Raw genomic sequence first — 18,947 nt, forward strand, 5'->3', positions numbered from 1 at the left:
TAACTGTTGATGAACGCGCAGTTTGCAGAGAAGCTTTCAGTTGCTCACTGTGGACTCTCTGACTTAAAGGGATAGTTCACCCAAAAATGAATATTTTGTCATCGTTTAGGCCTACACACCCACAAGTTGTTCCAAACCTGTAATAATTTCTTTCTTCCGTTGAACATAAAAGAAGATACTTTGAGGAATAACCAAACAGTTTCTGGTCCCCAATGACTCTGATAGTATTTTTTCTCTATGGCAGTTACTGAAGACCAGAAGCTGTTTGGTTACCCACATTCTTCAAAGTGTTTGTGTTCAACAGAAAAAGGAACTTTATGCAGGTTTAGAAACATTTTCATTTTTGGGAGGTGAACCATAAAGTGACAGATGCATCCATGCTTCTAAAGGAATAGGCCTATTGTTTTATTGAAATTTGGATAGCCTGTTAATATAATATTCCATACATTATCAGAGCTTGGTAGACATAATTATTATATTTTTAGACATTATTAGACAGATGATTATTAGATCATTTGGCATTTTAAAAAGTTTTAAATTATTTAGATAAAAATGGGACAAATAATTACATAATAATGTAGTCCTAATTAAAAGCAAATTAATAATAAAAAAGAAAAATCCCATCCAGGTAACAGCTGCAGAACTGTCCAAATAGACTAATAATAATTAATAATTATAAATAATCAAAATGCAAGTTTACATAGCCTACTTGAGCATGTTTCTCATGGTTTATTGAGAAAACTGAGTTTATTGATTACCTGTCCTTGATTTTTTTTTGCTTTGTGTTGAGGCTAAATATGTTTGCAAGCATTTTTTTTTTTTTTTGTATGCTGGCTTCCATTGCATGTTTCTCAATTCTGTTTAAGAAGAAGTGGTTTGAAAGTGTTTCATTAGTATTTTTAGTCAGTGCAGCACTAGCTGAATGCCTGATTATGACGAACAGCTGTCAGAACCCCATTCTCTATATGTTCATGTGTGAGGAATATAAGCGAAAGGTTAAACAGTCCCTGCTGCTGGAAACGGCATTCACTTAAGATTAACTGACCTCCAGAGTCAAAAAGCAGACAAAAGACGCAACTTCTCCACACCTAACAGATGTCAGGACGAAACAAGACTTTAAGAAAATCTGACTCACAATTTGCCTCGCAACATACTGCTTATAATTAAACTCTTTATTCATTTTGCCTGATCTTTATTCAAAATAAAAATGTCAAAAAGCTTGAACAGGATCCTTTGGCCTTGGAATTACATGCATTTAATAAATACTCGCTGCATTTAACCATAAAGGTTTCTCATCGGATGTGCAGTTCCACGATGTGTTATATCAGAGCCAGATGGTTACACAAGAAAATAGGTAGATGCTAGACAAATATCAAGTGATGCAAGTTGAAAAGGGTCGAGAGCTATCATAAAGAATTCATTAATGCAGTTTTAAAACGGTAAGATTTATTTGAAGTTCTCGTAACTTTGTAGTTATAGAGAAAAATAAAGACATTACAAAATCATTTAGTTCAACTCTCAGTTCAAAATTTTGGTTTGATTATTTCACTCTCCTTGTAGGCTTCATGCCTGGACATCTTTTTCTTCAGATGCACTAGTGATGAATGTGAACTAACGTTCATACATTTCCTTAAGGATTTTTATGCTCTCGCTGTATCTCAGCTGGTTCTTACTGGAAGCCTCCTTCCACCTATAACATATATATAAAAAAATGCTAAACAACATATACATGATTTCATTTGTAAATATCCCTCTCCCCCTGTAAATGTAGTAGAAATTATAGAATGACGAGAATACTTCTGTCTAATTTTCTTCCAGCGCTTGATGTGATTGAAGATAAGAGGTGAGGTGCCTGCTGCAGCATCTACGGACTGAAAAACAAAAAGAACTTGCAAAAACTAATTGGATACATCCACACGAAGCACATCATTTAGCAACATTAGTATTGCAAACTTAATTTAAAAGATGACAAGACCAATTCAGTATACAAACAGGTTTACCTATCCATTCCTAACAATGATTGTGTTTGACAGAAACGTTATCTTCTGTCATTTATCAGTTTGCTTAAATGCAGATCTTTAAAGAAAGATTAGTGCTTCCTGTAGACGGTGTGTGGCACAGCATTTGCCACGGCTCACCTGGCTCTCTGTAGGTTTCTCTACAAGTGGAATTCTGAGATTGACAGGTTCACCAGCAGAACCTACTGGACAGGAAACAGGTGGAGGAAGCCTGTACACATTCTGTCCTTTGCCATTAAGCATGTCAGTCATCTGAAAGAATAAGAATCAAAGAGCGGTTTCCCCCAATTGTAAAGCTTGATTTGGCATAAATTACTCATTAAATATATATATATATTTTTTTAACAATTGAAGCCAAGGTCATTTCTCAGTGGTCTCAGGCAAATTCAAAGGAAAAAGATTAATTTATCTCTCCACTGGGTCACTGAAATCAGATGGGAAAATGTAGCCGGATGTAGCAGCATTATTAACAACAACAACTGATAACAGCTTTACTATTAAAGTTACTGGACAGTTATATAATATTTTATACTACAGTGCCAAGACACAAGTTTTTATCCTTTTACATTTAAAAAAGTTTTAGAAAAGCTTATTAGAAGAGTTTATGTTAATAAAAAAAAAATGTTTGTCATGGTTTTACTTTGTTTTGTTTTAGTTAACTTTAATAACCATGGTCAATAAGCATTGGAATAAACAAATATGTAAAGAGTTCTTGACAGAACTATCCGTTTACATCAGGGGTCCCACATTTGAATTTTCAAGTCATTTGATCCAATGAGAATTCATTAAAAAATATTTTATGGATCATTATTATATAATTATTTTTTTCATTATTAAATGACTATTCCAAGTTTGAGAAAGAAAAAAAAAATTCCCCTGGTATTTTTAGGAATGCCAGACTTATATAACCAGAAGTTCATCCCCCAACAAAAACAGTCCCACTTCCACAATATTGTTTAGACAACTGTAAACATTTTAAATAAACTAAATTTGAATGCACTGTTTATGCTCTAATAAAATAGAACAGTGGCCCTACAGAGTTCCATTTTAAGGGCATTACTGGAAGCATGTTTTTTTTATCATTCAATTGTCATTATTTGTGGCAAATGGCAATATAAGAGAGACTTTAACTTGTATTTAACCTGGAACTCGTCCATCTTGGAAAATCAACTTTAGATTGTGCAGAAGTGTAGTTATATAGACAGCAAAACAACTGTGTTATTCTGAGTAGTTCAATGATCTGAAGGGGATGAGTATTTCAAATGATTGCAAAGCGAATGCTGGGTGTGACCTCGTCCTCCCCAGAGCTGTGAGGGGGGCTGGGCGCTGTACTCTCTCTCATAGATGGGTTGTTTCTCATCCACGCCCGACAAATGGGATAGAGTGGTGTGGTGGTGCTGAACTGAGCCAAGTCCACACTACGGTCAAATAACTTGATAATATAAGCATCTAATGGAGAAGACAAGATGTGGAGCATGTAAGACAACAAGAAATGGGTCTTACGAGATCAAGACAAAAAAAAAAAAAAAACCCTTCCATTTAATTCTCTAAACCTTAGCTTGAAATAAAATTCCCTCAACCACCACACATGTTGACTGATATGAAAACCCAATGGTGTTTCTCAGAAATTATAAAACATTTTACTTATCTTTAATATACAAAATTGCCTATACATTGGGAGAATTCAAATTCTGCACTTATTGTCATTAAATACCTTATTTCAACCTACACACCATCACTATTTGCTCCTTCATTGGCCTTACTTTGTTTGTGCTGGTTGGTTTCCGCCAGACTATCATCCATCTCTTTACGCTTCTTCCTTCTGTGTTGTGGGAATCGTGAAGATGGTCTGTGAAAGGCAAAATGGGGTCTCTTAAAGCAAACTCTACCAAACCATTTAGGAATGAATATTGGCTGTTCTGTTAATATTAGTATTGCAAATATTTATAAGCACGCTTCGAATATTAAAGAACCTTAAGAAGTGTACACACAGCTGGGCAGTAAGGCTAGCTGACATTGAATATTTACAATATATTTGCCATGGTTTTTCAGATTTGGAGAAATTTAGCATTTCATCACTTGCTCACCAATGGATGCTCTGCAGTAAATGGGTGCCGTCAGAACACATCACAATAATCCACACGACTCCAGTCCATCAGTTAAAGTCATGTGAAGTGAAAAGCTGTGCATTTATAATAAACAAATCCACCACTAAGATGTTTTAACTATAAAGCGTCACTTGTGGCCAAAATATACATTATAAATAAATGATTATCCATCAAATTCCACCAGCATATTTGGTTAGTGTTAATCTGTGCATAGTTCCCACCTGATTCAGACTTTTCTCTGGAGAAAACAATATTATGGGTAGAGGACTTTTCACGTCACGAGACGTTAATTAATGGGTTGGAGTAGTGTCTATTACTTGTGGTGCTTTTATCAGCTATTTGGACTCTCACTCTGACGGCACCCACTCACTCCATTGGAGAGCAAATGACGTAATTGAATTTCTCCAAAATTTCTCGAAATTTGTTCTGATGAAGAAACAAACACATCTACATCTTGGGTGGCCTGAGGGTGAGTAAATTGTCAGCAACTGTTTATTTGTGGGTAAGTGATTCTTTTAAAGTAAACGTCAGATAAAATTCGGCTTGCCTTTTCCCTGCAGAAGAAGGCGACAAATCCCTGTATAAAAGAAAGGAATAAAACATTCCATGTGCATTACATATGACTGTTAAATAAATCTTTAACCATTTTACATCTTAAACTCTTTTTTGGTCAAGAGAAGGAAATGTTTATATCAGTCAGACAAAAACAGTGTATTTGCATACTTGCTCAAAGAGTCTGCCACTATTTTCCCAGAATCCTCTTCATTCTGCTCTCTACAGGAAAAAGGAAGAAAGAGCACAAAGGATTATACAAATGCCAATTTTCCCCAAACAACTACTCTCAACTTTATAAAAGTTATGTATTGCCAGTATTCCTTTCCTGAATGGTTACAATTCCGGATACTTTGAAAGGTTTCCAGGAAACAAATTAAAGCATTACTGTTGATGATCACTGATTTGATTTTACTTTAAAAAAGGAAAACATGAGAAGCAAGAGAGTATTTCCACACACATAATTATAGCAGTAAACAACCTCAGACCATCAGATTGGCAATTATTCAGACAGCTGAAATGTAAATGGGTTCTAACAAGAAAGCTATTAATTATTAAACATTTTTCTGAGCTCAGTGGAAACCAAATCTCTGGGATGCCATAAATGGTCTTTATTTTCAGATAAACCAGTTGTTCAGATTTCCTAATAACTTCCTGTTGTCCTAGATATTTGCTTCTCCAATTCTGTGGAAAATCCAAAAAACACCAGATTCCAAATACTTTGGAGATGCAGGTTGCGGACGTGACATTCCTGATAAGTTTTCTCAGGATTCAGAACAGGAGTAAAATATGTTATTGATAGGGGATTCTTTGCCAAGTTAAAATATACCGGCACAGACACAAAATGTTAAAAATATAATTTTATTACAATAATATACATTACAAGATTTACGTTGAAACTGTAAAGTCAATTCAGTTTTACTTCTATAGTGCTTTTCACAATACACACTGTTTTAAAGCAGCATTGCAAAAAATCATGATGTTAATTTTTATAATATCTCCATGTCTTATAGTCACATTTGGAAGAGTAGAGCTGGACGATAATTAATTTTACATTTTACTTGCAGCACTTTCACTTTTAGTGACAGACAAATGTTTACAGTGAGATATTACATTGAGACACTCTTATAAAGTGGACCCATCACTAATGAGCTGTAATTGCATGAGGTCAATTTGTAGTTTCGCTGTTACAGTCTGAAGCTTTTAAAGCTCAAGGCACATTAATGCACTAACCTCTCACTGTCACTCCTCTCAACCAGACATTGCAATACTGCATCAAGGCGGTTTCGAGCCCCAGCATCTGCAAAATAACTTTCTTTTTAGCCACACAAAACACTCCACATACAAAAATAGAAATGTAAAAAGAAGCTTATGTTTGTAACCTCACCTGTTTTCTCAGTCTTGATTTTACAGTGAAGCATTGCACCTCCTGTTTTGTTTCCTGTAATTTTATTCAGATGAGGATTTAGCGATGTGTTAATTACTATATGACTTATATTTGAATATGGAATTAATGTAAAATTAAGTTAATTTGCTGCAGTTTGATATACTTTTTTTGTCTTTATAAGGGCATATTATATATGGGTGTGTGTGTATACACCCACTGCATTTACAATTCTAATTGCTACTATATACATACACACTACTATTACTACTGTGTGATTATATACAGTGCAGTGTCTTGCAAAAGTATACTTTTTTTTAAGTTTTGTTGTTTGCAGCCTTATGTTAAACTGCTTTAAATTACTTTTTTCCACATCAATCTACACTCCATTCACCATAATGAAAAGCAAAAAAAAGAACTGTCACAATTTGTAAATTTATAAAAAAAAATTATAAAAAAAACTGAAATAAGTACATTGCAAACGTATTCAAACCCTTAACGCAGTACTTAGCTGAAGCACCTTTACAGCCTCAAGTATTTTTGATGCGACAAGCTTTGCATATCTGCTATTCTTGAGCTCACCTCTTCACCTCTCAAGCTCTTTCAGGTTGGATGGGGGCAGACACACATTTTCAGTTTCCTCCAGAAATATTTGATTGAGTTCAAGGCAAGCCCAGGCTCTGGCTGGGCCACTCAAGGACATTCACAGAGTTGTCTATAAGCTGTGCTTAGGGTCATTGTCCTGTTAGACGGTGAACCTTCTGCCCAGTCTGAGGTTCTGAATTCTCTGGACTGGGTTTTCATTAAGGCTATCTATATATTTTGGTGCATTGAGCTTTTCTTCTACTCTGATATGTCCCTCAGTCCCTGCCACTGAAAAACAGCCCTGCAGCCTGAGGCTGCTACCGGCACACTTTACTTTTGGGATGATACTCTGCATGTGATGAGCAGTGCCTGCTTTCCTTCAAACATGATGCTTGGAATTGAGGTTCACCACACCAGAGAATATTATTTCTCACAGTCTGAGGGTCTTTTAGGTGTTTTTTTTGTGTGTAAATTCCAAGTGTGTTTCATGTGTCTTCACTGAGGAAGGACTGAGTCTGGACACACCAGCATAAAGCACAAATTGGTGGAGTGATGCAGCTATGTTTGTATTTCTGTAGGTTTCTCCTATCTCCACATATGTGACCCTGGACCACAAAACCAGTCTTAAGTCGCTGGAGTATATTTGTAGCAATAGCCAAAAATACATTGTATGAGTCAAAGTTACTGATTTTTCTTTTATGCCAAAAAATCATTGGGATATTAAGTAAAGATCATGTTCCATGAAGATATTTTGTACATTTCTTACTGTAAATATATCAAAACTTCATTTTTGATTAGTAATATACATTGCTAAGAACTTCATTTGGACAACTTTAAAGGCGATTTTCTCAATATTTTGCACCCTCAGATTCCAGATTTTCAAATAGTTGTATCTCGGCCAAATATCGTCCTATCATAACAAACCATACATCAATGGGAAGATTATTTATTCAGCGTTCAGGTGATGTATAAATCTCAATTTTGATAAATTGACACTTATGACTGGTTTTGTGGTTCAGGGTCACATATGTTCATGGAGCTCAACAAGCGTGACCATCAGCTACTTGGTCACCACTCTAACCAAAGCCCTTCTCCATCAGTTGCTCAGTTTGGCCAGGAGGCCATCTCCAGGAAGACTCCTGGTTGTTCCAAATGTCTTCTATTGTGGACAAAGGAGGCTACATGCTTCTATGAACCTTCAATGCAGCAGAACTCTTCCCCAAATGTGTGGTTTGCAATCCTGTCTCTGAACTCTACAGGCAGTTTTGTTTTTGTTTTTTTACCTCAGGGCTTGGTCTTTGCTCTAATATGCATTTTGTTAGCCGTTAGACCTTTTAAGACACGTTAAGACGTGTGTCTTTCCAAATCATACCCATTCAATTGAATTTGTCACAGGTTAGCTTCACTCAAAGTGTGGTAACATTTACAAGCAAAATGAATGCTACATTTCAACTGTCCCAGAAAAGGGTATGAATACTTAAGTTTTTTTTTATCTTTAATAAATTTGCAAAGATGTTAAAAACCTGTTATTTGCTTTGAAATATGTATTTTAAAGCAGTTTAACATAAGGATGCAACATAACAAATCGTGAAAAAAATGAAGGGGTTTGAATACTACATATATATTCGGTAAATCAGTACAAATGTTTGCAAAAGAGAAATCACGGGGAGTATGAAAAACATGTAAAAACAATGAAATTATTATTTTTGCTAATCAGCTAACTTACAATGATATAAACAGCTGACGTTAGCTAGCTAGAAAACCACTTAAATTCCTGATAAACGGTATTTAAACTCTTCGCCGAATGCCTTAACCATACCATAATACTTTAAATAACATCATTTGGGAACGTAAAAACATTTTAAATAAAAAACAACACGCTATTTACCTTGCAATCCTTAGCTGAGAGACTGACGACGAACCGCTTCTGTCACAATCCGACATTCCTCTTCCGCGCGCAATGAGATTCTCGGCTCGTCATTGGCTGCAGCAAATGAGAGCGCAGCGCTCTTATTGGCTCAAATTGCTGTCGATCACAACATACGAAACCCTATTGGTTGGTCAACAGTCTTCGACAACAATGTAAACAACAGTTCTCGGACTACAAATCCCATACAACACAGTCACACAATTCGAAAAGTAAGCGGAAATCTTTTTTTTTTTTGAGAAACATCAAACTATACAGCATGTTTGCAATGAGTTTATGGTTATATTCGGATCTAGTTTGTTTGTGAGAGTTTAAATAGCGTATAGCTTGTAAAATAGTGAGCTCAAAGACCGTTTAATCCCATAGTAACGTAGCTAATGACGCGACGGTTAAGATACACTCATACAACACAGAAACACTGTCATTCGGAGCATAATGCAGTTTCGTTAAACTGTCGTGTCTTTATTTAGACATTCATGGATCCTACAGTCGAACGAAACTCCACTTGCGGTCTTTGTTTTTAAGCAGAACGGGTTTGCACGAACACTATGAGATCAAGGTGGGTTGGATGTCAAATCCTGTCAGATTAAACTTGTTTACATTTTGTTTACACTTTGTCACTTTTCTTAGCGGCGCAGCTGTTTTCACAAGACATAATCCATTTCCTCCGGATCCCCCTTTGTCCAGGAGCCACTACAGTCCATCTAGAGCCAGAAAAATCCCAAAGCAACAACAAAAAAGACTGGTGAGAGAAACAAACAAACAGCTTTTTAGAGTACAAAAACTGCAACATAGGAAGTATTATTTCTTGAAACATTCGCCATTGCATAGTGCATTTTATTCTCTACAGAATGCACTGTGCACTATTTAGTAAATACTAAACTAGTTTGTAGGAACTGCATTAACAAATGATTGGTATCGCAATGCAATGAAAATGCTGAGATGAGACAAACAAAGTTTGAACTTTCAAAAACTCATGGTGATGTTGTTTTTTGGATTGCACATTGCAGGCCTTGAGTCCTGTCCGGTTTACTGAGCCACCCAGTCCTCCTACTCAGGCATCACCTTTGAGGACGGAGGACCAGATCTTCCATGAAAGATCACGTAGTGTCCTGCTCTGTCCTCCATCTACTGAATGCCAGCTGAACTACTCCGAGTCTTGGCCTTCTACTGACCTGAGTTGCTCTACAGACATCATTAACACTTCTGTCTGCTCTGAAGCTCAGATCCAAGTGATGAGAAACATGGTTGCACCAACAATAATTGAGGCAAAGGAACCCTCGGTTCTTGCAAAGTAAGGGAAATCATTGTGCTCTAATGGCAATATCACTTTTGATTATAAATAAACCTTTGATACAAACCAACAGAATGTTTTAAAATTGGAAAACAAAGCGTATCTGCACTACTCGTCCCATGCAGCTACAATGGTATGATATCCAACTATTGACTATATTTAGAGAGATAAATTACTGTTTGAACGTTTCAGGTTAGTGAGGTTTTTTGTAAAGGAAGTTATTACTTTTATTTAGCAAGGATGCATTCAATTGACTAAAAATGATGGAAAAGACATTTATAATGCTACAACATATTCATATTTGAAATAAATGCTGTTCTTTGGATATGTTGTTGCTTGTTAATTTTATGACCTCCTTTTGCAATTAAATCCTTCAAGGTACATTGAACGCTTCCGTTTCGGAAAGCCGCAGAGTCGAGATGAAAGACGCCTTCAGGCAACTGATGCAGAAGATGATCAGCCGTTTTGGTGGATGTCCACATCCCCTCTATCCAGTTCAACACCAACACACCCATCAGATAAATATATCAGAGGTGTGCTTTAAAGAATACATCTGTCATTAACAATACGTTTTCGGTGGGTTGATAATGTATTTCAGTGCACAAATCACACTCTTCCTTTGTACTTGGAGTCTTACTTATGCATATCCTGTTTATAGCACCACTTGACCTCATGAACGATGGCCCCCCCAGCACCCAGAGCCCAATCTCAAAGCCACTGCATGAGGAAACCACACTGTCTCCAGCTAGACACATGCTTGACCTTAGTATGCTGGTGAGTTTTGTATAAAATTAAACAACTGATTTGCCTAGAAGAGCTGGATGACAAATGAGGATGACAAATATTGTACAGTTTGTTATATTGCTGTAGGACTTTTGTATGTTGCAGATGCAGCTGAATTTTGTTCATGAAATAAAAAAAAAGAAGACATGATAGTTTATTTTCACATGTTGCCAGATGCTGTAATGTAGCATTGTGGATGACTGGCGCCGCCTAGTGGTAGTTTCTGGAAACTCTTCCACCATGAGGTTCTTTATTTAGAGCAGAAGTGTATATACACACTACCAGTAAGTTTTTAAAATATTTTTTTCTTTAGCACTAAATCAACATATTAGAATAATCTCTGAAGGTTCATGTGACACTGAAGTAATAGCTACGGAAAACTCAGCTTTGCATCACAGGAATAAATTACATTCTAAAATATCTTAAAACTGTTATTTTAAACTAACAATATTTAACAATATTGCTGTTTTCACTGTATTTTTTTTTATTGAATGAAAGCAGCATTGGTGGGCATAAGCAACTTCTTTCAAAAACATAAAACAAATCTTACTTTGACCCCAAACATTTATATATTACTTTATAAATTGATCAATTCACAAAATTAATTTAGTGAATTTTATTTGACCTTATTTTATCGTGTCACTATGTTGCACAGATCAGCTGGGGCAATATGGTAATGCTTTGCTTAACTTTCTGTCTTATGTGTTAATGAAACCGGCTCTAGAATGCCTCAGCATTAAAGTAATAGTTCATCCAAAAATGAAAATTTTGTCATCATTTACTCACCCTCACGTCATTCCAAACTTATACAGCGAGTAAATGATGACAATTTTTGGGTGAACTATCTCTTTAAAGGAAGAACTCGCTCAAATATAATCAGACCACTGTTAGAAAGTGCTGTCTGTTGAGCATCAAATGTTATGTATTTATAAATTTCCCACAACAGAGAGTTGTTATGCAACCCTTGGCCCAGACTCCCTGTTTTGAATTGCAGGATGCCACTCGTGGTTCTCTCCTCAGAATGATTTAATGTGCCTGATGGAAAATATCTCAGTCTGTTCTTAAACGTCAGTGCCTGGTCATAAAGCGCTGCATGTATACAGTGACCGTTATTGCTAGTGACAGTATTATTGTTGTTGATCATCTCATGGATGTCCACCACAAATTTCCTTTCTAGACATTATCTGAATCATCCCACTGTGCTCAAGAAGAACCAGAGATACTGCAGCTACAGGAGCGAGCCAGCCGTTTACTGCAGAGGAGGTGAGACATACTGTAAACTCACACTCACTCAAGGCAGGGAGAGGGTGTCATTTCCCAACGATAAATGACCACCAACATAGTCACCTTCCTGTCTGAATGTCAGGACTGAATGTTCAAGTGTGAAAGTCTATATGTGAGTTTCACAATCAAACGAGATTTAGTACTTTTATTCAGCAAGGACCTTAAATTGATTAAAAGTGACAGAAAAGACATTTACAGTGTTTAAAAAACATTTATATTTCAAATAAATGCTGTTCTTTAAAAAAAAAAAAAAATTCCTACTAAAAATATTGAGCAGCACATTTTCAACATTGATAATAATTAGAAGAAATATTTAATGCACAGCAAATCGGCTTATTAGAATGATTTCTGAAGGATCATATGACACTGAATACTAGAGTAATGTTGCTGAAAATTCAGCTTTGAATCACAGGAATAAGTGTCATTTCAAAATACAGTAAACCGCTTATTTAAAATTGTAGTAATATTTTACAATATTACTGTTTTTGTTGTATTTTTCATCAATTAAATGCAACTTTGGCAACAATTATATATTATCATGTACTCAAACAATTGACTTTTGTGTATATATTAATCAAAATATATATATTTTTTTTATCAAAATGTTTAATCAAAATGTATTAAAAAAAAATCAAAATTATAAGAGGGTTAAATTCCTGATTGTTTAAAAAAGGTTCCTAGGTGTTTTCTTGAACTTCATGGTTTGTGATTGCATTATGACTGCATGTTCCATCTTGGGATTGCATTATGTTTGAACCGTTTAGATGATTTGTGTGTGTTTTTAGTGAGCATTCGCTCAGCAGTGGCTCCATGCCTATTAGCTCTGAGGGTCTGGGCTGCTCTGATTTCTCCTCCCCCGTAAGCATTGATGAGCCGGTGCGAAGACCACTCGTGTTCACCTTAATGGGCTCAACCAACAGTAAGTAACAGCTGTAACACAGAAATGAATGTACATATTTAGTGTACGTAATCTTGTAACCTGCCACACACACACACACACAATTTATGTCTTCCTGAACATGTTTGTGTTTCCTATTTCAAAAACATACCCTTATCAGATTAAAACACACCCACACCTCTAACCACAAATACAGTGTAAAGCAGAAATGGTTGTGTAAACACTCTCAGTTAACTAAAAACAAACAGAAACGGATATAAATGTAATTTTGGCGTTCTAGGAATTTACATTAGTGCAATAAAAGTGCATAAGACCTTTTTTTTTTCTTTCCTGTCTCTTTAAGTGATTGTAGAGCCCAGTCTGTGCGAGAGAACGTCTTTTCCTCCTCCTGCGGTTGGTTCAGAGAGGTCAGGTGTCCGCCGTGAAGATGACATCCTGTTTCAGTGGCGACTAAGGAGGAAGATGGAACAGGCCAGACAATGGAGTCAGGAGGCCCCTTCCCACAATCCTATTCTCCATATACCTCTAGCACCAAACCAGGTGAACCAACCCCACAGTGCATATCAGGATATTTCTTTTTGATTCATTTGTGCCCAACAGTTAAGTGTTTCAGAATATATCATATCATATAATTTTCAAAAGTTTGTGATCGCTAAGATTTTCCAAATGTTCTTGAAAGAATTTATGCTTATCAAGGCTGCATGTATTTGATCAAAAATTCTGTAAAAACAGCAATATTATGAAATACTATTGTAATCTAAAATAACTATTTTAATATATATTAAAATATAATTTAGTCCTGTGATGCAAAGCTGAATTTGTATCCATCAGATGAATTTGTGCCATAATGATATTTAATTGAATGCATGACATCAACAATAAAACATGGAAATTGTTTTAAATGTTGATTATTTATATTAGTCACCAGTTTTAGATTTTCACATTTACTTCAAGCTAAGAAAATTGTATAATAACATTTCTAATCAATACATTCTTCTTCTTTGTTTACTTTCAGAAGACACACTGTAGCACTTTAAACAGCACGTCTCATCAGAGAGCAGACCTCTCTTTCACACCAGTCACCCTCGCTAGCCTCGATCCTCCAGAGTCTGCTCTCCCAGTTTCAAGCCCCAGGATCTCCAGACTCCAGCCCGATGAGCAACCGGACCCCAATATCCAACCCAAACCCCTTCCCCAGCAGAGACTGCCCTCCAGGAAAGCGGTCACAAAGAGTCTGGAAACCCCTTCTGCCCAACCACAACATCACAAGCCGATCAGAACACGAGTCAGCATCCCAATGACCACAGCAGATCAATGCAGAACGCAGACGTCCTCTTCTCCATCTCCGCAGACTTCTGATAGCACAGAGGAGCAGTGGCTGGCCACTTACCATAAGAGAGACACAACAGTCAAAGAAAAGAATGAAAATGAGAGCCATGAGCAGAAGATTGCACCTTCAAGCCGAAAGAACAAATCTGAAAGGTCATTTATGTTTTGCATAATTGTCCAAATCAGACTGTGACCAAACCAAGCAAAATATTACAGATCTTTAATGACAAGTAATTATAATATTATGTTTAATATTAAACATTTGCACATTCTTTTCTTCGTGTCTGTGAAGACATAGTGGTGAGCGAGCCAGCAGTGCACTGAGGGTCAGGCATGCTAGGGGTCATGAAGGGGTCAGTCGCAAACCGGAGCCGAGTGGAAAAAGTAGGTGGCAGGAAGAGGGTCAAAGTTCGGCACGAGGAGGACAGTCTGGAAATCGAGCACCACCACCTTCACCTATACATAATGCTCTGGGACAGGTTTGTGAGTTTGTTTTATGATGCACTATATAAGTGTCTGAAGCTGTTGAACCCCATGTTTCATTCATTCATTGAATTAAATGAATAATCATTTAAAAAGGCACCTATATTATTATATAGTAATATATGTTATATCGTTTTTTTAAAGAAATTAATGCAATGATGCATTAAATTGATCAAAAGTGACAGAAAAGGCTTCTACATTCTTTTTTTTTTTTTTTAAACAGGAATTTTAAAATGTAATATTATACGATATTGCTGATTTAACTGTATTGATCAAATAAACACAAAATGTAAAACTTACATAAAAAACATTAAAATATCTTACAAATACAATCCATTATTTATTTTTTTACTTGTGAATCAAAACAGAAGAAAGTAAACACCATCTTTGACATTGACAGGTTGTCTCTGAAGTACTTTTTGCTGGGACAGACTCTCCAAGCCAGTGCAAGACTCCAAGTTCTTCAGATTCCCCAGTATATACACCACCTCCACCCCCACAGTCCCCTGTTGCCTCTTTTTCCGGTGTGCAGCAACCCTTGGAGGTCATAGCTCAACTCATGCAGGATGCAGAAGGTAGGAAGACCTCATGCATTGCCCTTTAAAGTAGCTGTAAAACTGTATGATGACGTGTGTTTAACAGGTCACGCAAGGGTGGAGTGTTTTAGCCTGAACCTGTTATAAATAGCAGGATTTACCCTTCAGAGTGTGCTTAGAACAACAGAATGCGTGTTTACCATTAATGTAGATGGAACTTATACAAATTGTATATAGTGTACATTGGTGTATATATATATATATATATATATATATATATATATATATATATATATATATATATATATATCTCAGATTGTTTGTTTTATTTTAAATATTATGATGATGATTGTTATTATTATAAAACAACCTTTTAAAAATAGACTACTGTTAAAAAGTTTGGGTTTGGTTTGAAATGTTTCAAATGTTTTTATAATTAGTCTCTTATGCTTACTAAGGCTGCATTTATATGGTCAGAAATACAGTAAAACAGTATTATTGTGAAATATTATTACAATTTTAATAACTTTTCTATTTGAATAAAATTTAAAATATATTTTGTTTCTGTGATATCAAAGTTGAATTCTGATTTTTGATGAATAGAATGTTCAAAAGAATATTTATTTGTAATAATAAAAATGTAACGATGTAAAAAATTTTACTGTCTCTTCTGGTCAATTTAATGCAATGCAAAAATATATTTTTTTTTAATCTTTATCACAATCTTACATACAGACTCAGATGGGCAGGAGTTTGAAGATGATCCTTTGTTGCAAGTCTTCAGACAGCAGAGGAAATGGGTGAAGGAACAACTTTGGTGAGAATATTTATAGTTTATCTGTTAACAACATATATTTAACACCATTTTTTTTACTGATTTTTTGCTTGATCGGTTTTTCATTTTTTATTTTCCAGGGAGGTTGATAAGATGCTCCAGCAGCTCTGACGCACCTGTTTAATATATCAATGATGCAATACGTTTCACATTATCATGTTTATTTTTGCTACTATTTATTTATTCTGTTTTATGTTGTGGGTTCAAACATGTATGAACGTATTTCTAAATAAAGACCTTTGCAAATAAACAAGAGTGGTACATTATTATTTATTCATATTCAAACTGTACATCACACAAATATTAAAACTAAATTAACACTTGCATATTTTCTTTTTAAATATGTACAATCTCAACATAGCCTATCAAGATTAATTGACCAGTCTGTGACTTTTTGTTTGAATAAGCAAGTCATCTCTGAATGGTTCCCATTCTAAATTCAGTATGACTGTGGGTTTGTGTGTTTGGATGTGGAGAGACCCTTTGAAGTTTAAGACAAATTTGTCGCCCTTACCGGCTGTGTGCTAAATCGACAGCAAGTGTGAAGAAAATGTGATACAATCTTGAAATCAAGTATGTTTGGAATTGGCATTTGAGTTGAGCAGTCCACGCCACAAAAGGGAGTGAGAGGAAGCGAGTCTGTTTTGGTCTTTACCATTGCATTAGGTGAGAAACCCAGAAGATGGGAGCTTTAAGTGCCTTGCATTAACACGTTAAGAACTAAAACAGTAAAGAAATCCAAACATGAGTGTGTGGGAAACTGCGTGTGTGTGTGCACATCATGGTCCAGTGTGATTTAATATTCTGGAATTGTCTCCTTGTGTCAGAGGTGCTGAGATTACTAGCATGCCTTCCGGTGACATGGCTGATTCCAGTGCCATGATGTCCACTCCGTTCGGGATCCGGTATCGCCGGTTAAACTGACGAGTCACCAATCCTGAACCATCCTAGGATTGAACGAACACATATATCATGCTCTTAAACGTCAGGTCTCAGATGTCCAGTACAAAGTGTTTTATAGCAGGTTTAACATCTGCTAATCCTAATGCATGCAAATACAGAAGTCAGAGTTAGAAAAGAAAAACAGCCAATGGGCATCTTACCTTTTTTTGTTCATGTTTTCCCTCGACCACAACATAATCTCCAACCACTTTTACCAGCAGCTCCTCGGGACTGAAGTGTTTCACATCGACCTGCACAGTGAATCCCTTCTGATCACAGGTCACCTGTAGAGAAAGTCTATTAATTAATTGCCAGAACACAATCCATTTCTAATTCTACTACAGAGAAGATTAAAGATTTCATTATTTATTTATTTTATAGTAGGCCTATATATTTTTTACATTTAATCTAGATCAAAAATTAGGATTTTATTTATTAAATATAGATTTCTTTAGCTTTATATTTTCATTATTACCACTAATTCTTGTGCACTTGCTACTATATAATTCTTTATATCATGTAATTATGATTTGATTATTTCAATAGTTAATTTATTATTACTTTAAATGGGAGTTCAGGAAGAGCAACATATTTCATAGTCAACAAGTAGTCAAACATAGTAGGCTACTTTTGTTAGGAAATTTGCTATTTTGAAAAATTCACTGTAAAAGTCTATGAGATTTTTCGTAATAGCCTATAGTGTTTTATACAGTGACAAGTTACCACTGAGGATGTTTATAATAACACGTGTTACTCCACCTGTGCTGCTCCGGTGTGCTCAGAAACCGGGATTAGAAGTTCGGTCGGGGTCCTCCATGAATAAGGTCCCATTTTCCCGTTCCACCGAGGGAATAACGGTGGGAGAACCCTTTCCCATGGGATACCGGTCACCGGAAGAGAAGGAGGCAAGTCGAAGTCCATTCTTCTGGGATGAATGTGAAAAAATAGCCACACTGCTTCAGAAAATGTATGACTAGTTGATTATGATGTTGAAGTCTGTCCTGTTACCCAACAGAAAGCAGGAAAATTGTTGCTCTGCAGGTTAGTAGGAGGTTTAAATAGCTTGAGGAAAATACCGCCCCTACATGAGATCTTCTAAACAAATGCCATAAATAAGTGGATTGATGGTGCTGTCAGAGATCTGAGATAGTTAATCATGGAGCACGATGCCAAAAGTGTTATTAAAGCTGTATCTGTTGTTCTGGGATGACAGGAAAGGTCCATTTATTCCCACAATGAAAGCATCCCTTTATGTAATAATTCAGCGGGGAACACGATGGTCCCCATTCAAATGGTCCCTATTCCTGTCATCGCTGTTTTATATTAAGCAAAGAGTGACATTCAGAAACCGAATGTGCTACTATTCAATGTGAAAGGGTCGTTATGTTTGTCCGGCTATAAATAAATTGTAAAGTGCAACCCGCTCTAGTCATATTTATGCACATGACACAGCACGAGCGGACATTGAAAGCAAATTACACAGCCTATTCTTTTTTTTATTTTGCCACATTACAATATATAATATATATCCTATACGGGAACCTAGTGGTGAATCTGTTCACTCATGATGGTACAGCAATAAAAGATGAGTATTGATTGTCATATCGTTCACTTTATTGGACATTTTATTTTGCAAATATATCACTAATATATATACACAGGTCCTTTTCAAAAAATTAGCATATTGTGATAAAGTTCATTATTTTCTATAATGTACTGATAAACATTAGACTTTCATATATTTTAGATTCATTACAACACAACTGAAGTAGTTCAAGCCTTTTATTGTTTTAATATTGATGATTTTGGCATACAGCTCATGAAAACCCAAAATTCCTATCTCAAAAAATTAGCATATTTCAGCCGACCAATAAAAGAAAAGTGTTTTTAATACAAAAAAAGTCAACCTTCAAATAATTATGTTCAGTTATGCACTCAATACTTGGTCGGGAATCCTTTTGCAGAAATGACTGCTTCAATGCGGCTGTG

At 35.8% G+C, this 18,947-nt stretch overlaps 3 protein-coding genes across 7 annotated transcripts; 1 reads left to right on the top strand and 2 right to left on the bottom strand.

Moving 5' to 3' along the window:
• Positions 1–1,141: 1,141 nt before the first annotated feature.
• On the bottom strand, positions 1,142–8,609 carry LOC306851040 (protein lin-37 homolog). Of its 2 annotated transcripts, XM_079387086.1 has the most exons (10): positions 8,536–8,609; positions 6,066–6,119; positions 5,912–5,978; positions 4,850–4,900; positions 4,674–4,703; positions 3,782–3,867; positions 3,310–3,467; positions 2,139–2,270; positions 1,798–1,871; positions 1,142–1,690 (listed from the first exon to the last, which is right to left on the bottom strand). In XM_079387086.1, the coding sequence occupies exons 2-10, from the start codon at positions 6,097–6,099 to the stop codon at positions 1,612–1,614; spliced, it is 711 nt and encodes a 236-aa protein (XP_079243212.1). In that variant the 5' UTR covers positions 6,100–6,119; positions 8,536–8,609; the 3' UTR covers positions 1,142–1,611. The 2 variants fall into 2 exon arrangements, with proteins under 2 accessions (XP_079243212.1, XP_079243211.1); XM_079387085.1 differs by having other exon boundaries at positions 1,511–1,871; positions 8,536–8,602.
• A 111-nt stretch (positions 8,610–8,720) lies between these two features.
• On the top strand, positions 8,721–16,263 carry LOC306851186 (uncharacterized protein). Of its 4 annotated transcripts, XM_079387327.1 has the most exons (14): positions 8,740–8,786; positions 9,045–9,133; positions 9,205–9,319; positions 9,585–9,868; positions 10,247–10,401; positions 10,527–10,642; positions 11,829–11,914; positions 12,721–12,854; positions 13,177–13,373; positions 13,849–14,315; positions 14,455–14,641; positions 15,046–15,220; positions 15,917–15,998; positions 16,097–16,259. In XM_079387327.1, the coding sequence occupies exons 2-14, from the start codon at positions 9,123–9,125 to the stop codon at positions 16,125–16,127; spliced, it is 2,040 nt and encodes a 679-aa protein (XP_079243453.1). In that variant the 5' UTR covers positions 8,740–8,786; positions 9,045–9,122; the 3' UTR covers positions 16,128–16,259. The 4 variants fall into 4 exon arrangements, with proteins under 4 accessions (XP_079243454.1, XP_079243453.1, XP_079243451.1 ...); XM_079387328.1 differs by lacking the exon at positions 9,045–9,133 and having other exon boundaries at positions 8,721–8,786; positions 16,097–16,263; XM_079387325.1 differs by lacking the exon at positions 8,740–8,786 and having other exon boundaries at positions 9,095–9,319.
• Positions 16,264–16,267: 4 nt separating this feature from the next.
• LOC306851187 (alpha-crystallin B chain-like) lies at positions 16,268–18,329 on the bottom strand. Its single transcript, XM_079387329.1, has 3 exons — positions 17,718–18,329; positions 17,120–17,242; positions 16,268–16,963 (listed from the first exon to the last, which is right to left on the bottom strand). The coding sequence occupies exons 1-3, from the start codon at positions 17,877–17,879 to the stop codon at positions 16,796–16,798; spliced, it is 453 nt and encodes a 150-aa protein (XP_079243455.1). The 5' UTR covers positions 17,880–18,329; the 3' UTR covers positions 16,268–16,795.
• Positions 18,330–18,947: the final 618 nt, after the last annotated feature.

The sequence above is a fragment of the Barbus barbus genome, assembly GCF_936440315.1.
Source record: "Barbus barbus genome assembly, chromosome: 31".
Lineage (NCBI taxonomy): Eukaryota > Metazoa > Chordata > Actinopteri > Cypriniformes > Cyprinidae > Barbus > Barbus barbus.

Coding starts and splice junctions, on each gene's coding strand:
- LOC306851040 (XM_079387085.1), bottom strand. CDS start 6,099: ATGCTTCACTGTAAAATCAAGACTGAGAAAACAG. Junction 4,901..5,911: donor GAGAGGAGTGACAGTGAGAG/GTTAGTGCATTA, acceptor TTTTTCCTGTAG/AGAGCAGAATGAAGAGGATT. Junction 2,271..3,309: donor ACAGCTCTGGGGAGGACGAG/GTCACACCCAGC, acceptor TTATTCTTTCAG/ATGACTGACATGCTTAATGG.
- LOC306851186 (XM_079387325.1), top strand. CDS start 9,143: ATGTCAAATCCTGTCAGATTAAACTTGTTTACATTTTGTTTACACTTT. Junction 14,642..15,045: donor TACATAATGCTCTGGGACAG/GTTTGTGAGTTT, acceptor TGACATTGACAG/GTTGTCTCTGAAGTACTTTT. Junction 15,221..15,916: donor ACTCATGCAGGATGCAGAAG/GTAGGAAGACCT, acceptor TCTTACATACAG/ACTCAGATGGGCAGGAGTTT.
- LOC306851187 (XM_079387329.1), bottom strand. CDS start 17,879: ATGGACTTCGACTTGCCTCCTTCTCTTCCGGTGACCGGTATCCCATGG. Junction 17,243..17,717: donor AGCACACCGGAGCAGCACAG/GTGGAGTAACAC, acceptor CTTTCTCTACAG/GTGACCTGTGATCAGAAGGG. Junction 16,964..17,119: donor GAAAACATGAACAAAAAAAG/GTAAGATGCCCA, acceptor GTTCAATCCTAG/GATGGTTCAGGATTGGTGAC.